Source organism: Melanerpes formicivorus, unplaced genomic scaffold (assembly GCF_026170545.1).
Source record: "Melanerpes formicivorus ecotype bairdi unplaced genomic scaffold, bMelFor1.0.p_v2 SCAF_30, whole genome shotgun sequence".
NCBI classification, from domain to species: Eukaryota; Metazoa; Chordata; class Aves; order Piciformes; family Picidae; genus Melanerpes; species Melanerpes formicivorus.
Window position 1 is genome coordinate 6,768,048 of NW_027142382.1, and position 19,573 is coordinate 6,787,620.

The 19,573-nt window shown below is 41.4% G+C and overlaps 1 protein-coding gene across 1 annotated transcript in view; it reads right to left on the reverse strand.

Moving 5' to 3' along the window:
* Positions 1-19,573, reverse strand: part of TRAPPC10 (trafficking protein particle complex subunit 10) — a 53,919-nt gene that overhangs the window by 5,258 nt on the left and 29,088 nt on the right. The window contains exons 11-20 of the mRNA XM_068155158.1: positions 19,104-19,195; positions 17,993-18,133; positions 14,062-14,174; positions 11,983-12,497; positions 8,187-8,328; positions 6,122-6,280; positions 4,798-5,027; positions 2,456-2,556; positions 1,493-1,619; positions 11-181 (exon numbers count right to left, since the gene is read on the reverse strand). Of these exons, the coding sequence (XP_068011259.1) occupies positions 11-181; positions 1,493-1,619; positions 2,456-2,556; positions 4,798-5,027; positions 6,122-6,280; positions 8,187-8,328; positions 11,983-12,497; positions 14,062-14,174; positions 17,993-18,133; positions 19,104-19,195 (1,791 nt within the window). The remainder of the gene's footprint in view (positions 1-10; positions 182-1,492; positions 1,620-2,455; positions 2,557-4,797; positions 5,028-6,121; positions 6,281-8,186; positions 8,329-11,982; positions 12,498-14,061; positions 14,175-17,992; positions 18,134-19,103; positions 19,196-19,573) is intronic.

Below are 19,573 nucleotides of genomic sequence, written 5' to 3' on the forward strand. Positions count from 1 at the left end.
GAGAACTTACAAAAAAATTTTCCACTTGGAATTTGTAAGTGAAGGGCTTCAGGGTGAAAGACTGTTCTTCAGAGGTAGCTGGACAAAAGCTTACTGAAAACAGGCACTGCAAGGAGAGAGGAAGCTCTTTTGTCCACTTCAATTCCCATACAAAGAATATTGATTGCTTACTGTATATGACCTGAAAGAGAATGTTTATAGCGTTAGCTCCTCCTTTCCTATGAGAACAAAGGCACACACAGATTGGGCTGTTCTAGCATTAATATACTTTATAAAAACAAATTACCTGTACTTTATAAAAATAAATTCCCTGACAAGTGTTAAATAAATAATTAAGGAAAAAACACAACCAAAATAAGTTTATCTTTTTTTAAAAAAGGCACATCAAACGGTCAGAATCAATACAGAATACAGAATGAATTGAGATCACCTAGTCCAATTTATGACCCAGCACCATCTAATCAACTAAACCATGGCACCAAGTGCCTCATCCAGGCTCTTTTTAAACACCTCCAGGGATGGTGACTCCACCACCTCCCTGGGAAGCACATTCCAATGGCCAATCTCTCCTTCTGGGAAGAACTTCTTCCTAACATCCAGCCTGAACCTCCCCTGGCACAGCTTGAGACTGTGTCCTCTTGTTCTGGTACTGCCTGCCTGGGAGAAGAGACCTGGCTACAACCTCTCTTCAGGTAGTTGTAGATGGTAACAAGGTCTCCTCTGAGCCTCCTCTTATCCAGGCTAAGCAACCCCAGCTCCCTCAGTCTCTCCTCACAGGGCTGTGCTCCAAACCCCTCCCCAGCTTTGTTGCACTTCTCTGGACACCATCTTTCCTAAACTGAGTGTCCCAGAACTGGACACAGGACTCAAGGTGTGGCCTAACCAGTGCTCAGTGTTCTCACTCAATGTTTTGTCTTGCTCAATGTTTCAAAAGAGAACAACTCACACTCAAGTACATGTGAAAATGTTTTATTCACAAGTCAAATTTCAGAAAGGCCTTAATAATGTTTGTATACACTTCTCCTGGGCACCAAGAATGACCAATTTAGCATATTGAGAGAAGGCAGCAAGAAACTTTGAGGGGACTGTTGTGCAACTTAACTCGTTTGTAGGTGTACCATGGACCTCATTTTTTTGACAATCTGCAGCTGTTGGATGATTATTAAATGTTAACAGTGATATCAGTGGCATTACATTTGTTGTTCAAGCAAGCAAGCAATTCTTTGCATGAAGCAAAGGGACAAGCTTGAAAACTTACCTAATAACCTTGGCAAGATTTAGAATTTAATCCAAGATCTACAGGTATAAATGCCTGTAAGCATCTTTGAAAATCAAAACTACTCAGAGGACTACAAAGGTGTGACCTAACATCAGCTATCAAGCCTTACTACAAAGGTCTATGCACATAAGTGCTAATGATTTCCCAAACAAGAGTCTTCATCTAGCTGTACTGCCAGCAAAGCTCATAAAACACTATGCAAATATCTTTTACCTGTTGAGATTCAGGGTTCAGAGGTACCAGCTGCAAATCTTTACAGTCAGCAGAATTTTTTAGGCTGTTATCTGAAAGCTGGAAACAGAGCTCTGACAAATTCTGTACACAGACTTGCACGTATTTCCTGAAAAACATAGAATCGTAGAATCAGTAAGGTTGGAAGAGACCTCAGAGATCATCAAGTCCCATCTGTTACCTAACACCTCAAGACTAACTAAACCATGGCTGCAAGTGCCATGTCCAATCCCCTCTTGAACACATCCAGGGATGGTGACTCCACCACCTCCCTGGGCAGCACATTCCAATGGCTAACAACTCTCCCTGAGAAGAACTTTCTCCTCACCTCGAATCTAAACTTCCCCTGGTGCAGCTTGAGACTGTGTCCCCTTGTTCTGGTGTTGGTTGCCTGGGAGAAGAGACCAATCCCCTCCTGGCTACAACCTCCCCTGAGCCTCCTCTTCTCCAGCCTCTCCTCATAGGGCTTGTGTTCAAGGCCTCTCACCAGCCTCGTTGCCCTTCTCTGGACACGTTCAAGCTTGTTTAACAAAAGTTGAATAATTCCATTGAGAGAGTGTATGTCCAGAAAATTGTTTTCACAAAACCAGAATGGGAGCTATATATTATGGGGTTTTTTCAGTGTTTTTCTCAATACTTATGGAGAGTATTGAAACAAAACCAGAAAGCACCCTCTTTCTTACTAAATTAAAGCAAATAGCTAGTTTGGTTTATCTTGTGGTTTTGTTTCCAAAATAACTGAAACCACAGACTCATTTTTTGTTGTTATGGAAGAACATTAGAAAGAATGTACAAGCTTCCAATGGGGAGCTATAGAAGATAACAAGAGCCCAAATTAAACCAAAACAAAACAACCACCAGGCTGCTATAAATATTATTTATGAAACTCCCAAGTCCATATTTTGTAAGAAGAAAGAAACAATAAATACTTAATGAGTACATTACCGTTTGCCAGCTGACAGTAAGGAATGCTTAGCATTAAAAGGTATGCAGAATGTTAATGCAATAATAGTGGAGTAAATTGACCAAGGACAATCAATGGTTACCTAAAGGAAAGAGAGAACAAAGTTCTTACTCATAACGGTCTTCAGCATAACGATTTTCTATTCTTATTTGCAAGCAGAACTTTTCTCTGCAAGTCTGTGTCTAATGCTTCCAGAAGGGTAAGTAGAGAAAACAAAAGTAAAAAAGAAAATAAATAAATCAGCATGTCAAAAGCCAATCTGACAAAACACTGAGGTTTTATTTTCCTGGGAGTGGGATATGAAATCTTGAGGATACCTTTCCTGTGGAAATTGCTATTCCCAGTTCTGAAGATTAGAAATAAAGGAGGGGGAATAGAAGAAAGGAAAGGTAAAAGGACACTAACAATACCAACAGCATCTTTAGAATAGAATAGATCAGACCAGACCAGACCAGACCATGTTGGAAGAGACCTTCAAGATCATCGTGTCCAACCTATCATCCAATACCACCTAATCAACTAACCCATGGCACCAAGCACCCCAGCAAGTCTCCTCCTGAAAACCTCCAATGACAGCGACTCCACCACCTCCCGGGGCAGCCCATTCCAATGGGCAATCACTCTCTCTGTATAGAACTTCTTCCTAACCTCCAGCCTAAACCTCCCCTGGTGCAGCCTGAGACTGTGTCCTCTTGTTCTGGTACTGGCTGCCTGGGAGAAGAGACCAACCTCTGCCTGTCTACAACCTCCCTTAAGGTAGTTGTAGAGAGCAATAAGGTCACCCCTGAGTCTCCTCTTCTCCAGGCTAAGCAGCCCCAGCTCCCTCAGCCTCTCCTCACAGGGCTGTGTTCCAAACCCCTCATCAACTTCGTTGCCCTTCTCTGGACTCGTTCCAGCAAGTCAACCTCCTTCCTAAACTGAGGGGCCCAGAACTGGACGCAGTACTTGAGGTGTGGCCTAACCAGTGCAGTGTACAGGGGCAGAATGACCTCCCTGCTCCTGCTGGCCACACTGTTCCTGATGCAGGCCAGGATGCCATTGGCCCTCCTGGCTGCCTGGGCACACTGCAGGCTCATGTTCAGCCTACCATCAACCAGCACCCCCAGGTCCCTCTCTGCCTGGCCTCTCTCCAGCCACTCTGACCCTAGCCTGTAGCTCTGCATGGGGTTGCTGTGGCCAATGTGCAGAACCTGGCACTTGGATGTGTTCAATCTCCTGCCCTTGGACTCTGCCCATCTGTCCAGCCTGTCGAGGTCCCTCTGCAGAGCCTCTCTACCCTCCAGCAGATCAGCTCCTGCCCCCATCCAGATCATCAATGAAGATGTTAAAGAGCACAGGGCCCAGCACTGATCCTTGGGGCACACCACTAGTGGCTGGCCACCAGCTGGATGTGGCACCATTCACCACCAAGAACTACACATTACAAGAATTCTACGTTAAATATACTATAGTACCTATAATAAATTATATCAAATATAAGAATAATATATTAAATATAAAGAATATATTAACTATAAGCTCAACATGTAAAAATCAAACCCAAAAATATGTATATTTGTTTAAACTATAAGCAGCACACCTATCCTGAAGAATTTGTCCTGACATGAGTGCTTCCATTATTGCAACTGTAAAGCATATATTTAAAGACAGATTTTTATATGCAGAGAAAAAAAACATTAAAAATAGTTAATCACATCACATTTCAGCAATGCTAGTCTAGAGCTATTCCTTTTTATCCCATTCTTCACACTCAAGGATACAGGGCAGCACACTTGGTCAATCTTCACAAGGAGTAACACTGTGAAAGGTGGTGATTTCAAGAGCATTTTGCTGTCAGCTGAAGAGCTGCTTTCTATACTACTCAATTTATTCCCCCTTCATACTGAAAATTAAAGAGGAAAGTTATCTCCAGCTAAATAATGTGACAGCTTGAAACACTACAGTGTTAACTACTTTAACAAAGCATACAGATTCTTTATTAGTAGAAGAAGTAGAAGAAATATCTTTCCTAGAAGTTGGAAGGAAGTATTTGAAGTCCACCATGACATCTTTTACAAGGACCCAAGTATCCTTCGTCCTCTATAAACTGTTAGAACACTAAGTCACAGATTAGTAGCCAGTGGAACAGCTGGTAATAAACATAGTGTGTATGTCTGATTATATTTATGTTTCCTTTATATTGATAGCATTTTCCATAATTGTTTCATGCACATCTTTTAAAGGAAAATTAGCTTAATGTGAGCAGGTTTCCCCTCACCCCCCTCCACTTCTATTTTGTGAAGTGTATTCATCTGTGTTCCTAAAATGTTCCATTTCATCTTACTTTTTGGTCAACAGTAGCCATGCAGTTGTCCTGCTTCTGCTTCTCTTTGTTTTTTCTGTGAACTTCTTTATTTGTAGTATTTTCTTTCTCCACTGCAGATTCTGTGGCTGATGGCAAGTACATAACTTCTAGTTCAAATTCAATCACATGATATGCAGGAGCTACTGGCAAGCTTATGCTTGTGATCTTTTCAGAAGATTGAATCCTTAATGATGATTCTGAGATCTTTTCTGTAGTTGTGTAGAATAGGGAGGAAAGGTAAGCTTATAAACATGTTCATGCCTTTCCAATTTTCATTTTAAACTGGAAGTAATTAAATCAGCCTAAAAAGCTAAGTGTCATAGAAAAATACATAGTACCGTAACCATTTCCCAGCAAGACCTCCAAGCCTGTGCAAAAACAGCAATGAGGAACATGTTGCATATCTCCACAGTAACCTCTTCAAATGATCTATAATCCACACATCTTAAATACCACTGCTGTTCACAACTCCCCAGTAGTCATGTTCTATCCCTCTTGAACTGCAGTAAGGTAACCACCACACTCTGTGTAGTAGTCCCTTCCATGCTCAATAATCAACTGTGGACAATTTGGTATCAACTTTCAAACAGGCTAATGTAGCTCTTTAATCAACCATATGACACCTATCAAAGTTTTTACAGAATCTTGCCCTTCTTCAGTCTTGCAATTTCACTTTAAGCAAACTTAGGATTTACTGAACACACATGCATCAGCATTCTTGGTTACCATTCATCACCTATCTTTAAATTACTACACATGGAGTGTTGCTGTGCAGTCTCCTTTAATCTTAATTTCATCAAGACTTTTGTGTTAACTTTGCTTGTGTTTGAGCAACTGAGGAGACTGTACAGCACTCATGGGATGTCATCTGTTCAAATGAGACCCCAACCAAAAGGACTGTTCAATTTACAAAGAACACTACTCAAAAACCTACTTGTAACTATGTGGCAATAAAAATGCTCTAGTCAAAATAGAACCCACAGAGCAATAAAAGATCACCACGATTCCCCTGGGCATCATGACAGATCCTCACCTCAGCAGCACTTTCACCACCTCTACTGAACTTCAAAGAAAGTAAAAGTTGTGCAGCTATGTTTGCTGAAAAGTTCATACTTCTACTTCACAGGTGAAAGGTTAGAACCTTTCTTGCACTTAGATACTCAGCTGCAAGTCCCTAGAATTGTTCTTAGCAACAGCTACTGAATAAGACAGCATTGGTGTTCATACTGTAAGTACAAGTTTACTTCAGGATTGCTGAATTTTCAGCCATTTAAAGATTGTTAATTTGTACTTCATAGCTTACCTCTTGTATTGGAATAAATCACTGCCTTGCTCTCTGGATGGTACAGAATAGGCATGGCATCAGCATTACTGAGCTGCAAGGTATCCCCATTCTTCATGGCATAGTGACCAGTAGTCACTGTGAATTTCACCTTTTGTGGAATGCCAGCCAAAAGGCTATCTGAAGAAGGAGGCAGCATTTGTTAACAGATTCCAGTACTCACCAGTAAATGGTTAAGCTGCACTGCAAAGGCTTGTTAGGAACATTTCCAGACAGTTCACCATGTGTGTTAGGGTAACAAAAGGGGTGGTGGTGGGGTGGTGGTGTTTGATATTGTGCAACACATTAAAGCAAGTTCAGATACATCAGTGTGGAGAAACTGCTTGTTTCAACACTGAGTGACCAAACCCACTGTTTCTTGTACAGCTAGCTGGCTCATGTACTGTGTAGCTCTGACAGTGAAATACAGTATCATAGTATCAGTCAGGGTTGAAAGGGACCACAAGGATCATTTAGTTCCCTGCCATGGGCAGGGACACCCCACACTAGATCAGGCTGCCCAGAGCCTTGTCCAGCCTGGGCTTAAACACCTCCAAGGACAGTGCCCCAACCACCTCCCTGGACAACCCATTCCAGGGCTTCACTACTCTCATGATGAAGAACTTCCTCCTCACCTCCAGCCTGAATCTCCCCACCTCCAGCTTCATTCCATTCTCCCTAGTCCTATCACTACCTGATATCTTTTTGTCAACTTCTCCCAGTTGTAAATATCTTTTTTTTCTGGAGTCCTTACTACAAGATAGATATGGACATGCTGGAATGTGACCAAAGAAGAACCATGAGGATGATCAGAGGGCTGGAGCACCTCCCCTATGGAGGCAGACTGAGAAACTTGGGTCTGTTCAGTCTGGAGAGGAGAAGGCTCTGAGGAGACCTTATTGTGGCTTTCCAGTATCTGAAGGGGGCCTACAAGAAAGCTGGGGAGGGACTTTTTAGAGTGTCAGGTAGTGATAGGACTAGGGGGAATGGAGCAAAAATAGATATGGGTAGATTCAGATTGGATGTTAGGAAGAAGTTCTTCATCATGAGGATGGTGAGACACTGGAATGGGTTGCCCAGGGGATGGTGGAAGGCCCTTGCACATACAGTGGCAGTCATACCCACATGCTGTACTTACATTATTAGGATAATAAAAATGCCAGTAGGCACACAGACTTTCAAATATCTGAATCACAGCCATCAGTTTCATACAGTAATTTGATTAATGCCCAATGTGCCTGTCCTTCCTTTGCTACACATTGCATATGAACTGTCTCAGTTAACTGTCTGAAAACAAAATAATTATTAACTTCCATTCATAAACTTTAATACAGTGCTCAGCCACTGATCAAACAATGGATGTATTCAGTATTAAATTCTAATAAGTTTATATTAATCACCTCTAGTAGAGAATCCTAGTTCTTACACGTTTCTTGTAAATACCAAAGAGATTGAAGTATCACAGGATTGACCAACAAGGAGCACAGACAATTACAAATGTAAGTATTCAATTCTCATAATCACAGTGGCAGCTCCAATCATACCTGATATTTAAGTCACCCTACACAGAATCATACAATAGTCTGGGGTGGAAAGAACCTCCAAAGGTCAACTAGTTCAACCCTCCTGCAGTAATCAGGTGCATCTTCAACTAGACTGGGTTGTGCAGAGCCATGCTTGAGCCCCACCTTGAATATCTCCAGGGATGGGGCCTCAACTACTTCCCCGGGCAACTTGCTCCAGCTCTACTACCCTCATGGTAAAGAACTTGTTCCTAACATCCAATCTACATCTACTCTTCATGTTCAAACTGATGTTCAAAACACTGTTTCAGAGCCAAGCACTGTCACTAGTTGTTAAAAACTAGCCCTCACTGACAGAGCATACCTGATGGACAGTTTAAAAAATGAGAAGGTATTTTAAATGAACCATGAAGAGTACAGCAAAAGAATTCTGAGCAACAGTCAAGCCAGGAAACACTTTATGTAGGCCAAGGAAAGTACAACAGCAATCATCAGAACAGCTTCAGCATAGGAACTGTACCTACCAGTCATTGGTTCCACTTTTAGCTGGGGCTCCTGAGAATATACATCATACTGCACAATTGGGTAAATATGGAGAAGGACAAACTGTACTTTTCCCACTGAAGTGCACAGCTGCCTGAGTGTGTATGTCCCAGGTTCTTTGGCCTTTGAAGAAAACATTTGAAGGGGTTTTTCAGTTCAGGAAATACTTCTAGAACAAACTCCCTACTAAAGAACAGTGTATTAGCAACTCATTTTAATCAGAGATATTTTGCATTCGGAAATTAAAGCAACAGACTTGTTTTCTGAGTAACTGGCAACATTTTTTACACCCCTTGCTCCATTAAGACAGAAGCTCTTGAGTGCTGGCTGTTCAGGAAAAAACACTGCAGGTACCAATAATCCAAATAATCAGAACAGTAACCAAGAATCAGAATAAATCATAGAGTAGGTATGCTTTCAAATTATTATTTTGGGATGCTTATTGTCCTGTTTGTTGGTTGGGGTTTTTTCCTTCCCTTGAAGTGCCCCATACATTAACATACATTTACTGAGTACTGAGATTATATTTAGCAAGCATCTTTGGCCAACATTCATACAATCTTTATATAAGACATTTCAGCTCAAGCTATGGATTTCACACACTCCCCATCCCATATCCTGTGTGAAATACATACATATTTAATTTCACATTCTTCCCCAGGCCTGAGTAATAAATTCTGGATGTTTTTTTGATAGTGTTCTAAAAAGCCAATCTGTAACACCTCCTAGTGTATTTATTCTTCAGTCTATTTGCTGTTAGCTACTAAGTGCTAGGGAATGGGAAATATTTTCTTTTCTCATGTGCCATTTTATCAGGTGTGATACATAAATATTGATGCTGAATCGAATTAAATGTAAATAATAATATTAGAAGCTATGGAGAAAAGCTACAACAGTCAAACATCACTTGCACAGTTATTTACACAGCAAATACTGACTAAAATTCAGCATTATGCATTTTTTACATTGAAGGCATTGAATTTTATTCCTTGTATTCTCTATAAACAGGTAAGCACAACTAAAATCCTTCATAGTATCCACAGTTTAAACCTCAACGTGGCATGGGAATATTGGCCTGAAGTATTCAGATAATGCTTTCTGACCTTCTTTAAAGCTTGAAAAAGTACACTGGAAGATTGCCATCAGCATAAACAATGCTCATCATCAGTCTAAGATTTGCAGAAAGAATTATCAACTCCCTCTGGATCTTAGAAGCACAGACATTACTCTTTCTGCAGAAACTGTGCAATTAAGCAAATTAAGCATTACTGATTTAGAAAAGAAGTTGTCAGCAGTTTCTATCCTCTGGCCAGCTATGTAATCCAGCAGAAGTAACAGTATACACCATTACAATGACAAGGGATTTTTAGTAAATATTTTGTGAACACTGCAGCTCAAATCTAAAGCAGCCTTCATCAGGTTATCTGGTAGTATGCTGTCAAAATGGTAACATGTTCAAATTTTCCCTGTAAGGGCAGAGAAATCATGCTTTGAACAACTATGTAACAACTAAGCAGGATTCACACTGAGCAGTCTTCCCATGCAAAGTTTATTAAAGAAACAAAGGTTGGGGAAATAGAAATGTTATAAGCAGAAGGCTGTTCATCCTCCAACAGCCACCAAAAGCATGCAGAGCAGGGTAAATTTAAAGCAGAACTGTATGTAGCTTTCCATTCATTATCTTGTCTTCCATGGTTCAGATTGCTTCCTGATCCCATAAAGCCACAATGCCTGCTCAGACAGCCTCTAACAGCTTGCTTTTAGTAAAGCTGCTTCATCTGGAATGCCATTCTACTGACACGTTCATTTATTCCTCACAAAACTACATTTGCAGCCACCAAGACCTCTGACATCTCCAAATCCCATTAACTTGCCCAATCCTTTGAAAGAATGAGTAACCTAAAGAAATTAGGTCAGTAGAGAGTTCAAATGACATTACTGCCATTCCACATTATATCATCAAGGACTTGAACTCAACTTCCATCTTGTGACACCTGCTACCCATGCAGGTTCCACAGTGTGCGTGTTCACACATACCAAGCACATCTCTCTACTGCTCTGAGCCCCAGCACTGCAGGAACAGAGAGGCAGAATATTGAAGCCTATAGAAAACTTTGCTTTAAGCAAACTTCTATGACAAGATAGAAATTAACAATGGGAAAAAAAAGGAGAAAGTTAAAATATCAGGTGTGGAGCACCTAAAATACACTAAGAATGCTAAAGAAACCTCCTGGGCAGCTCTGTCCAGCTGTTAGATTTTAGTCAGAAGCAGAGACATAAATCTTTATTTGAAAATTAGTTTCTAAAAAGGGACTAAAGAGAAACTAAACCAATCAGAAAATTGCAAAGCTGGCAGGCATGTGACTGCACAACAATCTCTCTCTTCATAGCATCCATACCCTTTCCAATACACAGGGTGGACAATGCTCAGAAAAGGAAGCATCTGTTGTATTGCTCATTGTGCTGCCCCATCTCTTGTTTCTCATTCAGGTGCTGCACCTAATTCTCAGCATTTTCCTCACTCAAGTTTTTCCTGCTCTAATGTTCATTAGTGCAGCACTGAGCTCCAGTAAATGCCTGCCCATGAGGGGTTACAGAGGTGCAGAGGGAGACAGAAAGTATTTAAAGAAATCCAAAGAACGGAAGCTGAGGCTGAAGTTCCTAATCCTGCAGTGCCAGATGATGACGGTCTCACTCTTGAAAACGCCTGATGCTTCACTTCCTCGGACTAAGTCAGCAGGTAAATGCCTTTCTGCATTTTATTATGACCAGCAAACTAACCACAGATCAGCAAAGTCCAAGGCCACAGAATGAGTGGCAGTTAAAAAAGCCACAAAAACAAAACCACAAAAAACCCAAATCAAACCCCTCAAAAAAAACCACGTAACAACAAGCTACAAACCCCCACAACCCTCAGTATCACAACCAACCAACCAACAGGATTGGTACTCAAGGCCTGCTGATTTCCAGTCACTATGCATCTAGTAGTAATGCAACATGAGCAGAAGTGATAAGCACTACTACCCATAAATATTTCAGCAATCAGTGGGAGTACTTAGCTCACTAGGGGAAGAATGGGAGTGCATGTTTAAGTCAGGAAATGAGGGAGTTTCCATATACAGTCAATTTTCTGAGGGTGGCTGTTAGATAGTGACACTATTTTAACAGGTGTCTGCTCAATAAATTTAGTCTTCCTGTAGCACAGAATCTCTGTGTTCTTGTTTTCTTATTCCTTATGCAGTTAAGATGAATAATGGAAACCATTTTCATTCTGACATCTTCTAAATTCAGATATTTGAAGCTGAGCTTAACATTTTCATACTTTTTGCAGGTAGGTTTACTATATCCACACCAAGTGCAAAAATACCACCCTCCACAGGGAAGAACACCACATCACATCACACTTAACAATCACTAAGGGCTAGAAAATATATTCCCAACAGATTATTTAACCATTATTTTCAATAGGCTCATCAGAGAAGCTTCATGTGCAGTATATTATGTTGCATTTTTGGCATCAATAATCATGATGTTTAAAATAAGTTTGGGAAGGCTGACTCACATAATTGCAAATAGGAGAGTCACCTGCACACTTCAGCAGAAACACAACAGCACTCTTTCAAGGGAAATTGGTCTAGAACAATAAGAATAAAGCCACAAGGGGAATGGTATCACTCAAGCAATACAAGGACCCCTTGCCAGCACTATGCTCTTCCTCAGCCAGCACTTTCAGTTATTCTTTCATGAGTGCTACATTTACTCAATTACAAAACATACCTGAGTATTGAATGTTACTTTATTGATCCCCGGTTCCAGTATTAAGTTGTTGCACTTCAACACATGAGCTCCATCTTCTAAAGTCACTCCTGAGGGCATGTCCAGTGAACTGCAGCTCTCTTGCCTTCGTAGTAGCATGTGCACATTTTTGCAGATAATCCCTGCTGTGTTCAAAGAGTTATCTGAGGGACTCCGTTCATACATTTCATACAGCTCCAGTGCTGGCAAGTTGTTTCTTGACACGGGAAATCCTGTAACTTCATTTGGAAAGCTGATAACACCATTGGAAGTTTTGTGCTTAGTAAGCCACTCAGCTGTTTTTCTGTAATTGTTTTTTTCAATGCTGAAGTGAACATGGATGGCAATCTGATCCACTTGGACAGGGATGGGCATTTGGCTCAGCAAAGTCAACTCAATGGACAACTTTCCACCCACATGGACGACAGCATTTGGAGGGTCAAAATGTAGAGTTTTCAACTGTGCGAAGGTGTGCATAGGCAATATAACCTTTTGACCTGAGAAGATAAAACCAGAGGTTTTATTCTCTTCCAGTGCTGCTGGAGATGAGCAAATCTTTTCTCTTAAAAGTGTAAGCCTTAGAATTAAACAAATCCACTTCTCCCAATGGTTCTTTGCGGAACCAATCGATACTGTCGTATTTGAATTTTGTCTTGCACAGAAACGAGACAAAGATGCCCAAGATTTGTTTTCTAACAGTTACATCTAATATGATTTTAGCACTCAGGCCACTAAAGATGACTGAACTATCAGTTAGTTTCTAAGAAGTAGTTTAACATTTCACTACTACAAGAAGTGTTGTAAATGACCACAGTAGCACAAAGTCACAAAATTCCAACAGTGTGTAAATTAAGAGCAAGTAAAGGTTTAAGAACCTCAGAAATTGGATTAGTGCCTGAAAGCCATCAGCTTTACCACACAAAGGTTTTCATTCTCTTTTCTAGATTCCAACAACTAGCAGTAGCAAAACCTTAATTAACAAACAAGCCTAAAATAGCATATTCCTTATTGTACATCCAGTCATCAAGGAAAACTTCTGCACAAGAATGAACAGTCTTCGGATCTACAGTAACTATTCTGTATCAATTTAATTATGATCAATGACCCAGGTCAAGGTATTACTGACACAGCAGGAAGAATAAAGAGAAGAGGCAGGATGGTGAATAAATCAATAGAAGAGATAGGAGCCTTGGACAGGCTGGAGAGTTGGATGGGGGACAACCTAATGAGGTTCAAAAAGGATAACTGTAGAGTCCTAGCACCTGGGAAAGAACAACACCATGCATCAGTACAGGTTAGGGATCAACCTGCTGCAAAACAGCTCTGCAGAGAAGGATTTGGGAGTGCTGGTGGACAAGTTAACCATGAGCCAGTAGTGTTCTCTTGTGGCCAAGAAGGCAAATGGTCTCCCAGGGCGCATTAGGAAGACCATGACCAGCAGGTCAAGGTTATGGGCTCCCCAGTTCAGGAAAGACAGGGAACAACTAGAGACAGTCCAGCACAGGGCTAAAACATGATGAGGGGACTGGAACATCTGTCCTACGAGCAGATGCTGAGAGATCTGGGGCTCTTTAGCCTAGAAAGGAGAAGACTGAGAAGGCATCTTATCAATACTTACACCTAAAGAGTGGCTGTCAAGAGGCTGGGGCTAGACTCTTTTCAGTGGTGCCCAGTGATGGGACAAGGGGCAATGGGCACAACTAGAACAGCAAAATATAACAAAAATCTTCTTTACTTTATGTTGGGGGTGGGGTGGGTGGAATTTCAACCCACCACAAATATAAAAAAAATACCCTAAGAAATAAAGAGCTGTGAAAGCAGAGAAAGAGATAAATGAAAGAGAACAAAGACTTGCTGGTATTCAGGGTGAAAATGTTAATTATCCTTTCATTATCGACTATCCAGTTATTGCATGAGTTTTATAATTGTGCTGGAGATCACAAGAAAAGAACCACGCTGGTTCAAAAGTTATACACAAGGTAAAGAAAACAATCAGAAAAAGCCTGCCAATCTACTCTGGGATCAGATTAGCACAGCTTAAGTTTTAAGACCCTGACTTACCTTGGTTCTCTGCTTTCTGATTGGCAAAATCTAGTATTTCTTGGCAAAAGCGTTTGCGTTCGTCCTCTGTTAAGTGATTATCACCAGCTAAAAGGCTGCTTGTTTGAAGATAACTAAAGAGAGTTAAGGAAACATAGGCAGACATCTACAAAGTTCAAAAATCTGACTGAAAATGAGACAGTAAAAGTATTGCTTTTCTGATCTTTCAATACAAGACCTGCTTTTCTCATTGCCACACACTTCCATTGGTAAAGAAAAATGGAAGATCTGCTATCATCTGAGAACACTGCAGAATCTCTACTTTTTTGTGAGACTGCTCTCTCAAGATCTACTAAAATATGACCCATTATTAACCTGTGCAATCCTCCCCTATCTAAAAAAAATATCACTCAGCATAGAAAATTCATTATGTAACAACAGATAAATGCAGCACGCAAGGTAAAGACCCAGTGTGGAATACATAGAATAGAATAAACCAGGTTGGAAGAGACCTTCAAGATCATTGTGTCCAACCCATCAATCAATCCAACCCACCTAAACAACTAAACCATGGCACCAAGCACCCCAGCAAGTCACCTCCTGAACACCTCCGATGATGGTGACTCCACCACCTCCCCCAGCAGCCCATTCCAATGGGCAATCACTCTCTCTGTGAAGAGCTTCTTCCTAACATCCAACCTAAACCTCCCCTGGCACAGCCTGAGACTGTGTCCTCTTGTTCTGGTACTGGTTGCCTGGGAGAAGAGACCAACCTCTGCCTGTCTACAACCTCCCTTCAGGTAGTTGTAGAGAGCAATAAGGTCACCCCTGAGTCTCCTCTTCTCCAGGCTAAGCAACCCCAGCTCCCTCAGTCTCTCCTCATAGGGCTTGTGTTCCAAACCCCTCACCAACTTTGTTGCACTTCTCTGGACTCATTCCAGCAAGTCAACCTCCTTCCTAAACTGAGGAGCCCAGAACTGGACACAGGACTCGAGGTGTGGCCTAACCAGTGCAGTGTACAGGGGCAGAACGATCTCCCTGCTCCTGCTGGCCACACTGTTCTTGATGCAGGCCAGGATGCCCTTGGCCCTCTTGGCTGCCTCACGAATTTGCGTGTCATATGTAATGCATTACACTGCCCAACACTTAGAACTAAGTAAGTTGAGTTTGTAATGATCCTGCAATTTAGGTGGCTGAGAATTTGTCAGCTGTTACAGCATCACTAAGTCAGAAGACTTGTATTGATACTGTTGAGTATTAGGGATACAAATGTTAGGCTAAGACAGCAACATTACTGGCTCACATTCTTCAAAAGCATTTGCACTGAAGCAGAAAAATGGGTCTAAAATCAAAGTAAGACTTTTCAAAGGTGACAGGCATTGTTTACATCCAATTCTATAAATAAATAAATCCCACAATAAAATAAAACAAAACCCAAAATACACTACAGATTTTAATTCAGCTCAACTGATTTTCAGCTACAGAAAGATTTCCTAGTATTATCACTTGGAGATTGAAATGTAAGCTTTTTAGGCAAAGAAAAAACAAAACAAAAAAAAAGCCCAACAACTTTAAAAAAGGCAGAAGGCCCATTCAAAAAAAGGTCCCTTTCTTGGCAATTTTAACTGTCCTGCAGAAGTATTCTGTGTTAACTAACCGCCAGCTGCCTAAACACGAGCCACCAGTGTGCCCAGGTGGCCAAGAGGGCCAATGGCATCCTGGCCTGCATTAGTAGTAGTGTGGCCAGCAGGAGCAGGGAGGTCATTGTGCCCCTGGACTCTGCACTGGTTAGGCTGCACCTTGAGTCCTGTGTCCAGTTCTGGGCCCCTCAGTTTAAGAAGGACATCGAGACACTTGAAGGTGTCCAGAGAAGGGCAACAAGGCTGGGGAGAGGCCTTGAGCACAGCCCTGTGAGGAGAGGCTGAGGGAGCTGGGGTTGTTTAGCCTGGAGAAGAGGAGGCTCAGGGGTGACCTCATTCCCCTCTACAACTACCTGAAAGGTGGTTGTAGCCAGGAAGGGGTTGGTCTCTTCTCCCAGGCAACCAGCACCAGAACAAGGGGACACAGTCTCAAGCTGTACCAGGGGAAGTTTAGGCTGGAGGTGAGGAGGAAGTTCTTCACTGAGAGAGTCACTGGTCATTGGAATGTGCTGCCCAGGGAGGTGGTGGAGTCCCCATCCCTGGAGGTGTTCAAGAGGGGATTGGACGTGGCACTTGGTGCCATGGTCTAGTCATGAGGTCTGTGGTGACAGGTTGGACTCAATGATCTTTGAGGTCTCTTCCAGCCTTGGTGATACTGTGATACCTGCGTCCTGGAACACCTACAGGAATTTTATTTCTAGCTATGGCACCAATAAAAGCAGCACTTTTTCCCCCATACACCAAAAAAATTAAAATATTCTGTGATTTTCCTGTATTACCTCATATCACAGAAAACACCTGTTTGAAAGAGACCTCAAAGTCCATCCAGTCACAACCTCGACTCAGCAGTGAAGGGTCAAAACTAAACCATGTCCCTAAGCACCTAGTCCACAGGCCCCTTGATTGCCCCCAGGCATAGTGATTCTACCACTGCCCTGGGCAGAACATTCCATTGTTTGATAACCCTCTCAGAGAAGAAATATTTCCTAATATGGACTAGAGGGAATGGAATGAAGCTGCAGGTGGGGAGATTCAGGCTGGAGGTGAGGAGGAAGTTCTTCCCCATGCGAGTGGTGTAACCCTGGAATGGGTTGTCCAGGGAGGTGGTTGAGACCCTGGCCCTGGAGGTGTTTAAGCCCAGGCTGGATGAGGCTCTGGCCAGCCTGATCTAGTGTGGGGTGTCCCTGCCCATGGCAGGGGGGTTGGAACTAGATGATCCTTGTGGTCCCTTCCAACCCTGACTGATACTATGATACTATAATATCCAGCCAAAACCCACCCTGATGCAGCCTGTAACCATTTCCTCTCATCCTGTTGCTTGACACCAAGGAGAAGAGGCACACGGCACAACAGTTCAAATTAGAATCAAGTTACTTAACTTAGCTACCAAATTTAGACAACATGAGGCTAAAATGAAAAGCAGAATTCAAACTATGGTGTTTCTAATGCCAAAAATTGCAACAAAACACCCAAGGCCACACAACAGACCTGTCCCACACATACACCCCTCTCCAAAGCAGCAACAGTGCAGTAACAAGGAAAGGTTTAGTATTTAAACAAATACAGATGCAGTAGACAGAGTTGGTCTGTGAAAATAATGCAAATAGTATCAAAGTGAAGAATTTGAAGACTGACAAACATTGGTTAGGATCAGGCCAAATCATTCTCTCAAAGCACTACTTAGCATTTGTGGGGCATTTACAGCTGTTTAATTCACACGCTGAAGACTGAGCTTTTACCCAACTTACAAGCAAACAACTCCCACTCCAATTCTGAAGCAGAGATCAAAGGCTGGAAAGTTAAAAAAAAAAATAATAATAATAGCAAAAAATTTAAAACACCACATCAGAGCCACAGGATTTTCATCTTCTAAGCCTCTACACCATAACTTTTTCCAAAAGTCACCATTATAAGTACCAGAGTCCTTGCCAGGTCAGACAAGAGGCAAAATGTAGTGGTAGTCGTTACAGAAAGAAAGCCCAGAAATTAAGCTTCTTAATATGGGAAGACACTATCATGCCACATTTATCAAATGGAAAAACAGTCTGACATAAAAACTTCCATAATGAAGAAGTTGCACCACTCTCTGGAGCCTAGACATGCCTAACACAGAGAGCAGCAGCCGTACGCACAAGGCTTTGAGTGAACCAGATGTTAAAAAAAATTAAACGAAGAATAACCCAACCCACCCCAAATGAACAAGAAATAATTCAGCTTTCTGATGTTTGGCAGACTCTACTGTTAGAGATGTGTCAGAAAAATAATCAGAAATATTATTTTGATTTTTTCCAGCTCTGCCTTTCAGAGGATACTTTTCTATTTGCCCGAGGTGTTTCTGACATTCAGCTAACTGTTTTCTCGTGTGTGTGACAAGCAATGCCCAGCCTTCAGCAAGGTAAGTTTTCAGTGCTCCTTGAAGGTAGACTTCTGCCTTCTGTGGACTCTTCTTCCTCCTTTAAAAATAGAGATGAGAACAGAGTGATGCAAGAACCTCTGCAGCCATTAAAATTCATATATGGATACATCCTGTGTTAGAGCAAGCAAGGTGATGCTATGTTCCACAAATGTGACAAAAAGCCATTGGAAGCTTCTAACAGTTAATTGAAAATATGCTTACTCAACAGTTTTAAAGCAGGAAAATGCTTCAATGAAAATGTTGTCACTACACAGGTTCAATGGTAGTCTTTAAACCTAACATTGTTCCCTCAGGTGAAAATTTAAGTTAATTTAGGAGAACCTGTTGCAGATGACACTCCTTTAGTGAACACAGGTGAGAAGAACACCCAACATGTTTTCCCAAAAGGCAACTTAGGATTCCCAAATTCTTCTAAATAAGAAAAATGAAACCAATCCAGAAGGTTCTTTCAGTAGAATTTAACAGCAAAAATAAACACCAAAATTATATTTGGATGAGAGGAATAAGATCACTAAGTTTCACAGAGGGGGAAACAAACATTTTGCAACCATAGCCTCAAATATGAAACTGATTACTCTCCAAAGCACATTTTGGCTTTTCTTAGGTGTACATAGGCACATATGTACTTAAAATAACTATAATCTTTGAAACAAACCAGAATCCATGTTAGACAGCAAGTTACAGCAAGTGTAGGGACCTCTTTCTTCACCACCCTCCTCCCTAACCTTTGCCCTTTTCTCCCTAGGAGCAGAAAGGATCAAGCTAAAGACAGTTACAGGCAAGTTGCTGTTATTGGGTTTTGTTTTGTTCTTGTTTGTTTGTTGGTTGGGTTTGTGTTGTGTTGGTTTTGTTTGTTTCTGAAACATGGCCTAAAAATTCTGGTATGCTTACATTAAAAAAAAATAAATCTTTCAAATTCCCTTTAAAAATGCAGTGTATTTTCCTCAAGGATCAGATTCAATCTTCTCAAAGCTCATGCACTTAAGACATTGAAAACAGTTGCTTACATATAAAACTCTGCCAAGTCCTTTCCCACAAGCTTAGCTGAGCGAATCCTTCCAATATTTGTGTACATTTCAATGGTGGCGTGGGACAGCTCCTGTTTAAAAGAAAAGAAACTACTATAAGCTTTATATATTTTTAGTAGCTATTTAGAACCACAGAACTATTGAGGTTGGAAGAGAGCATCAAATCCAGCCACTCGCCCAGAACTTGCAATCCCACCACTATTTTTCACATGAAATTGGTATTTGCCACAAACCTCTAGCCAGTAGTTAAGTTACTACAACACTACCAGAATGAGTAATTTTTAGTTATTTCCCCTTGCCCCAGCACATAATACAGAGTAGTTTGTAACAGGCAAGCTTCACTTCTTCTACATTTGGTCATTTCCACATACCTGGGGATATAAATAGCAGAAGAGAAAAAGCCTACTGAAAAATGAGAGAAGGCAACTCAAAACCAAACAATAGATGAG